Here is an 8313-nt window from a genome sequence, read left to right on the forward strand (position 1 = left end):
CAGGAAGAAGAGGGAGGGACATAGGGGGAGGGGCACAGGAAGAAGAGGGAGGGACATAGGGGGAGGGGCACAGGAAGAGGGAGGGACATAGGGGGAGGGGCACAGGAAGAAGAGGGAGGGACATAGGGGGAGGAGCACAGGAAGAGGGAGGGACATAGGGGGAGGGGCACAGGAAGAGGGAGGGGCGTAGGGAGAAGAATGATGGGGAGGAAGAAAATGGGAGTAGAGAGGAGTATAGGGAGAGAAAGGGATGGAGGAGGGAGGGTCATCGGGGGAAAGGGGACATATGAAGAGGGAAGGACATTGAGGGAGAGGGACAGAGGGGAAGGTATATTTGAAAAAGAAGTCCTAAAACTCAAATCTATTTGATAAATTGGGAGCTATTTGTGACATTAACACGTTCCTTCTCAGTACTCATAAAAGACACACTAAAGTATCTGTGGGGAATGAAGGATGAACAACCACAGAAATACAAAACAGGCCTTACAGAAACCAGGCTTTTAAAACAACCTACGAGAGAACGAAGAGATTTTGCTTCATCTTGATTTTTACTTTTCAGGATGAAAGAATTCAATATGCTAATGTATCCAATTCTCTAGATGTTTACTTTCCTACCTAGAAATGGGAAAAATAACACACCATCTGCATGGTCCTTCAGGTTGATGGAACAATAAGCAACATGACATGTGTGAAGGCGCTCAGAGATGCGGTATGTCATGGCCAATATTAATCCATTATGTTGCCCAAATGGAGTGATAGCATTAAGAGACCAGGGAAATGTTGACTATAAAAGCCCATGAAAAGCTATAATCACTCCAGGTCTAGAGATGTGAAGAAAATGTTGCTTTTACACAGTAAAAGTTGCTGACCCTAAGCTTTAGAGGCTAACATCCTGAGGGCCCATGCTGGGCAATTCTCACTTCCAGCATGTAGCCTTGGTTTCCAGATGTCTTTATTATTCTGAGGCAAAAATTTAAAAAAAAAACGAAATGAAAATAAATATAAATAAAAAATAGATCAATGAGCCCTGGGGGATGGCTGCACATTAAGTCATCTGGGAATGTATGAGTCTTATGATTGTAGTTCTAAAATAAAGATTCCTGGCTAAGCTCCACTTTCATACGCATTCCATAATTTGTGCCTCATGACCAGTGAAATCATGGTGAATGACCACAGCTTGCTGAGTGTGTTATTCCAAGGAGTAGCTGAGGTAGTGTGGGAAGTAAGCTAGCCGTTTTTAAACTTCTCTCCTGGGAAGATTAACCATCCAAATGGGACCAGTCTCAAAACCGTTAAAGACTCTACAAAGGCCATTATTTTTAGTTTTGTGACAATGGAGTAACTAGTACTTCACTCAAGCAATGCTAGTGGGTGATTCCTAACCTGTACTCTCTTGCTCCCCAGGGAAAGCCTCTTATCCCCATAAAATAAAAACAGCCCCCATCCTTCACTTTGCACTCTGAACAACTGTTCTGGCTGCACATCCCAGCTGCTGGTTTCATTTTAGGGGGTGAGGAGAACTAATTAAGGCCAGCCAGCTGTGTCCCCAGCTCCAAATAGCAGATATGAAGAATACAGTTTTTCTTTATAATAGAAACAGAAAGTTCAGTTCCAGGACCAGGATAAACTTTATTTGTAATTACTTTTGCATTTCTTGACAACACAGACCAGGCTATATTAACAAGGTGCTTCTTTAATCTGCTTTTCTAAAATATTTTATTTTATTTATTCAGTATATGACCACCATATACAGCTATTAATCTAGGGCAAATAGACTCATGTCAGCTTTTAGAGCTTTTATCCATTGCAATACTGAATTTATTTCTAGGGCTAAGATTCAATGAAGCACCTTGGCCTGGGACAGTTATTACATACTGGCAGTTTTACTTACTCAGGAGACTGGCTCAGGAGAATCATTTGAGTTTAATGGTTCAAGCCCAGATTGGACACATAACAAAAACCTGGGGGTGGGAGTCAGAAATATACCTCTTAAAAATTAAAAGTAGGAGCTCACTGCTTAAGAACATTCCCTGGTCTTGTAAAGGGTTAAGTTCCCAGGACTCACAATGTAGATCACAACCATCCACAATTCCAGTCCCAAAATAAAGACACACAAGCAAACACTCATACACACAAAATATTTCTAAAGTAACACAAAATAAATAAATACTGTGCCATTACCTCAACAGGGTTCCAGAGAGCACAGCCTTCTAGTCCAACATTTATTTATATAGACATCTACAGATAAACAAGCCTTTTTCATAAGTTTACTTCATTTAGTCTTAAAAATCATTTTATGTACCTATAGTCATTCACTTGTCTGTACAGGAAAATTACATGGTAAATAAACATATAACCCAGTCACATGGTTATCCAGAAAGGTCCTGTAGTCCCCAAGCTCTTTCTATGATACAACAGACATTCCTTAACATGTCATGCATTCTGTTTTTATTTTACTTCTGTGGCAATATGGAAAACAGCCTGGCCTCCTCTGTAGTCATTAGGAATCTTGGATGAAACACAGACATGAACTCAGTTCTCCCTCCAATGAAATGCATAATATGTTAATTGTAGAAAGAATGTTACAGGATCATTTTCAGTGTGGAAACCTTTCAGAGGAATTCATAAATGATGCCTGGAATCCCAAAGGACCAAAGATTGCTGTGGGACAATAGTCTGTACCCTGTCACTTGTATTTTAAATAAACGCTGATTGACCTGTACCCAAGCAGGATGTATTGGCAGGGTAACCAGGCAGGAAGTAGAGAAGGGGCAATGAAATATGGAGAATTCTGGGAAGAGGAAAGAGTCAGTCTGTAGTTGTCACCCAGACAGAGAGGAAGCCAGACACAGAGCAAGCAAGATGTGACTGCCTCACCAAAAAAGGTACCAAGCCATGTGGCTAACACAGACAAGAATTATGGGCTAATGTAAGTTATGAGTCAATAAGAAGCCTGAGTTAATGGGCCAATCAGTTTATAATTAAAGCAGATCTCTGTGTGATTTCTTTGGGACTTAACAACTGTGGGAACCGGGCAGGACAGAAACCTCAGTCAACAGAAGATATAGCAATCAAATTACCAAATGTGGAACTGGAAGGAGTTTCCATGTGCCATCAGTATTCTTATTTGGATGGTTTGCTTTTATTTCATAATGTGTTTTTGTTCATAGAAAACTAATTTTTGAAAATAACTCAAGTAAACAACACAACTTACCTGTAGATGGAAAAGGATGCTACCGATCTGATGAGGGATGCCACAGCCCCCACCTTGGCAGCTTCCACTGCTCCCTGTGTACGGTACTGCACTGTGATCCTGTAGCTGGTGTAAGGCTGGTTGTAAACAACTATCTTCCCTTTTGCCTCTGACGCTCTTCTCTGGAGTTCATCAAAAGAGGTCACTACCAGTACTTCTGCTGTAATGCCTAGAAATAAAAGTCAAACCATTAACTTATGCTTTCCCATCAGCTAGGAGGAACTGACACACAAGAGGTCACACATGTTCTGTTGGCTACATCTGGCAAACTGAGTGGAGAAGATTGAAGTTTGAAAGCTAGTTACCATGGGAGCGAGACTGCAGAGTTAGTCATCTGCCCAAGACAAAGACAATATATTCAAAATAATCTAAAATATGACTCACGGTTTTTCAGCTCACTCCACCAGCTAGCATTAAGTCACAAATTGCTTGGAAAGATACCTTTACCCCTTTCTCAAGAAATCATGTATTTCATTAGAAGACATCATTTATTTTTAAAATTGATTTCAGAAATCTTCCTGTTAATAAAACACATATTCAGTTAGTCCTTCAAAAAGCTATTTTCAGATGTTACTAAACAACTCTCAGTGGCAGCAAAGGGTAGCAGCCTGGGAAGAACACTCTTAGAAGACAATGTTTTTTTATAAATCCAACTTTCAATAAACAATGTCTTCTCCTGAGAAAAATAAAAAATCAGCTTGTTTTCTTTTCCTCTTTCGGTAGAAACACTACAAGAAGATGTGGAAGCTTCCTGTGCTTCTCAACTTATGATAACTCATCACCAAAAATATACTACTAGTCTTCAAATAAAAAATGCAGAACATGTATAAATGCCCTCAAATCCTTCTGTTCTGGCTGATGTGCCCACTTCCTCATACCACTTTCCCATATCACCACACCTTTCTGACTAAAGAAGGATTTCTGTCTTCCAAGAATTCATGCAAACAAATCCACACACACATACACACATATACTCATACACATACACACACATACAAACACATTTGCACATACATACATGCACACACACATTCACATACTCAAATACTCATACACACATATTCAGACATACACATACCCACATACATACACACAGAGCATAGATAAATCTAACTATAAGACATATTCTGGTTTTGATTTTTGTATATGCTGAATTTGAAGGCCTTGCCTATGTTAGGCAAACACTCAAATGCTGAGCCACATTCGCAGTCCCTGATGTCTATTATTCTATGGTTTTAGCCATGCAATTATTAAATATATTAGCAAAATCTGAAGCAATAAGCATATATCTGTTATATTTTCTTAATATTACAAACTAGAAAATTAGGGTATTGGGTTTTTTTGGGAGGAGTAATTTTATTTTGTAAGTTTTAAAGATGCCATTATAATGGTAGCCACCATTTAGAAAAATCCTTTACTTTAATTTACAGTCAAAAAGAAGCAATATACAATTACAAAAGGAAGGGAATCATCAGTTTTCCACATATGCATTGCAATATGAATGTGGATTTAGGAAGGCAAATTTTGAGATTCTGAAACCTAGAGTTATCTTGAAATTTGAGCAATGTCAATGTTAATACTGAACAGTAATTTTGCTGATGACTTTCAGCCTTTCTTCATTAATTAAAGGTTCACTGAATCAATCCAACATGATGTCCAAACAAAGGAGTAATTGGTATCTGGATTAAAACTACTAGAAATGAAGTTAAATTTGCAAATTTTCAAAATTTAACTAATAGAAGGGCATTGCTTCACTGCAGTGTATACTTCAAATTCCTTTGATACATGACAGAATGAAGACTTCAAGGACCATAAAGCAAAATTGACAGCCCAAGGGCAAATATGAATCATCTATAACAACTACAGGTCAAAGTACAGCCCTGCAGACTTGGAAGAAGAGTTTGAATGAAAATATTTCCCTGAAAGCAGAGTCCTCTCTGATTCATTTGTCTGTTTCATTCCATCATCCAATCAATATTCAAACACTGACAATATTTTTTTCTTAGAAATCAACACTGGTTGAGCCCGTGTCTCCTGTCTCACCGTGTTACACGCTCTCATGTCAGGTCTTGATTACCTGCACTGTAGACTTTTATAAACCGTGCCTTCCCAACACTTTTCACCACTACTGACATCTCAGCCTCCAGCTCAGCTCATTCAAAACTCCACAGTTTCCAGTTCTGATTACATTAACTTCTGAGAGGGTCAGAGTTGTCCACCGTGGTGCCACTTTGCTCCTATCCTACTTCTGAAATCCTGCTTTGAAGATTCACCTTTCAGCCTGTCATTCCAACCTCTATAGATAGGTTTGCTTTTATTTTAGACTACATTAGTAAGTACTGCCTGAATGTTCGCACTCTCTTTCTTTGCTAATTTTGTCCATGATGTCTTTATTCATACTCTTGTCCATCATGTCTTATGGACTCCATTCTCCCGACTTCATTGTCACTGCTTTAACAGGCCTTATACTTTCTGCTCTATCTTCTCACTCCCAGCTAGTAAAGCCTAAGTATGCATTAAGCTCCCTCCAGACTTTCAGGTCACCTTAGGTACAGCAGTGTGAGAGACAAATGAGACTTTTGGGAACTCTCTCTACTACCCAAAGATGATCCCCTTGGAATTTGTCGCCATGTTCATTTTGGGGGCACTAACAGTGCCTGGCAGTATGTGAACATAGTTGGTCAACGTATGCTCCTTGATTTTTACTACTCCAAATAAGATACAATTCTAACTTGACCTACAAAAATTTGATAGTCCTTCCACAGTCACCCAGAAATCCATTCTCATACCATTCACCCAGGACACATCTGCAAATCAATAACTTGGCAAAGACACTCTGGGGCAGTCTGAATATAAATATAAATTTCAGGTATAAGGACTCATATTCTAGAGCTAAGAACACTTGCATAAGTTTCTTTCCTTTACATAGAATTCTACAGGTAGCATTGAAACAAATCAAAAAGACAAGAAATATCTAAAGCTGATAGTACAGCCGTGGGAAAAAAAGAATAATAATAATCAGAGACAGAAACACTGAAAATAACAAACACTAGGAGAATTTCCTGTAGTGACATAGATGTTCTACCCCAGAGTTGACACCTTAGCCATCAGCCATACATGGCTACTGAACACTCAGAATACAACTATTGTGACAGAGAAACTAAATTCTTAATGTCATTTAATGATAATTGATGTATATTTACATTTAAACAGCCACATGGGGGTAGGACTCTCAGTTGCTACAGCTTAAGTCATTAAAAGAGCTGAGAGAATTGCTGCTGACCCCAAGGGACTTGCTAATGACAGTCTGATAACAAATGTGAGCCATGACTGTGACCTGCTCCAGAGGTCACAGATCAGGTGACAGTAACCAGCAGCCACATTTGGAAAGGCAGGGTATGTACATAACATCACACATCGTGGGAAAATGCTTTCTCAAATTAAATGAAGTAAAGTGAGGCCATCTGGAAAACTTAACCCTTCATGCTACACCAAGGAAAATGCTCATGCTATGCTATGATCAACAGCTCTTGTCTCTCTTCTCCCCACCCGCCCATCCTACAAGCTTGTTCACAAAAGCCTCTAAGAACACTGCAATGTCAACAGTAAGGCCTGCCATGAAATTTATACTCATAACTGAATCCTATTTTCAACTTCTTAGTCCACTTAGCATCCTTAATTTTGTCACAGCCCTCAACAGAATCTAATTGTGATAATATAAGATACATGGGAGGTAAAGTTTTTGTCTGTTTTTGTCATTAATGTTCTGCAAATGTACAATAGGACTCATACATATATATGACACACATATATGTGTATATAAACACTAAAAAACTGAAACAAAAATATAAAGGCCCGGCTGTATCACTTTCAAAAATTCTATTTTTCCAAGGACCTTTCGTATTCCTGTAGTTCAGAGTAAGCGCTAATACTAATGTCTGTATTTAAGTACACAATGGTTATTCTAATGCTCACAACTCTACAGAGTAGTTTTTATGAGGACACTGAAGTGTAGAGAGCTAAGTTTATGTAACAAGTTGGTATTAAAGCTGAAATTTGAATTTGGGGTCATTTGCATCCTTGGGTCATATACTTTCTGCTAACTGAATTGCTATGTTCTATAATAAATGTAAAATATATGAAAATAAAATCTTGGAATTTCAATTTTAAGAAGAATAAAAAGGAAAAAATCTAAATAGGTCTGTCAAAGTTATCATCAGTTACTTTTCAGGCTCTTGCTAATGAATTGGGGGTTGTTACATATATTAAGGCCTAGGTTGGCGATATAAGATGTGGACAGGAACTTTACTCTAGGGCCACTGGTTCTGAACCTTCCTAACCCTCCAACACTTTCACACAATTCCTCATGTTGTGGTGAACCCCTCAATCATAAAGTTTTTTGGTTGCTGTTTCATAACTGAAATGTTGCTACTGTTATGAATCATACTGTAAACATCTATGTTTTCTGATGGTTTTAGGTGACTCCTGCGAAAGAATTGTACAGGCCCCTCAAAGGGGTCGCAACTCACAGTTGAGAACCACAACTCTAGGGCAAGACTCATCAGACTGTTAGGAATGATGAAAGGGATCATGGTCATTAATTTCCAAAGAGACTGTGGAAATGAAGACAAAAATACTCAGAGTAACTCTCTTATTTACTGTAAAAATTACAAAAATTCTCAGGTTCATTTTTTTGCATGCTTTATTTTCCAATTCAAAATTTCCAAGCCATTTCCCCTGTCTGTGACTGTTTCGGCAGTTTCCCTGCAAAGCAGAATGCTGACCTCAGCAGCATTGGCTGGTGCCATCTGCCTTATGAGGAAATAGACACTGACCGACCAGTTCTCTGTTTCTTCTGAATGCTTCCTCCCAAGGACAGTTTTTTAAAGTCTGAAAAAGCATGGGATAAAACCGGACTTGCTGAACATAGCGGACAATGAGGACTACAGAGAACTCAAGAACAAGGGCAAGGGGTTTTTGATCCTACTGCACGTGCTGGCTTTGGGGGGGCCTGGGCGGTTTGGATGCTCAACTTACTAAACCTGGATGGAGGTGGGCGG

The 8313-nt window shown here is 39.0% G+C and overlaps 1 protein-coding gene across 2 annotated transcripts in view; it reads right to left on the reverse strand.

Annotated features, from left to right (window-relative positions):
• The window catches only part of Cpq (carboxypeptidase Q), a 363530-nt gene that overhangs the window by 261783 nt on the left and 93434 nt on the right, over window positions 1–8313 (reverse strand). For both annotated transcript variants that reach the window (XM_013354109.2, XM_026789766.1), the window contains one exon: window positions 3215–3422. In XM_013354109.2, the coding sequence (XP_013209563.1) occupies window positions 3215–3422 (208 nt within the window). The remainder of the gene's footprint in view (window positions 1–3214; window positions 3423–8313) is intronic.

Source organism: Microtus ochrogaster, unplaced genomic scaffold (assembly GCF_000317375.1).
Source record: "Microtus ochrogaster isolate Prairie Vole_2 unplaced genomic scaffold, MicOch1.0 UNK29, whole genome shotgun sequence".
Lineage (NCBI taxonomy): Eukaryota > Metazoa > Chordata > Mammalia > Rodentia > Cricetidae > Microtus > Microtus ochrogaster.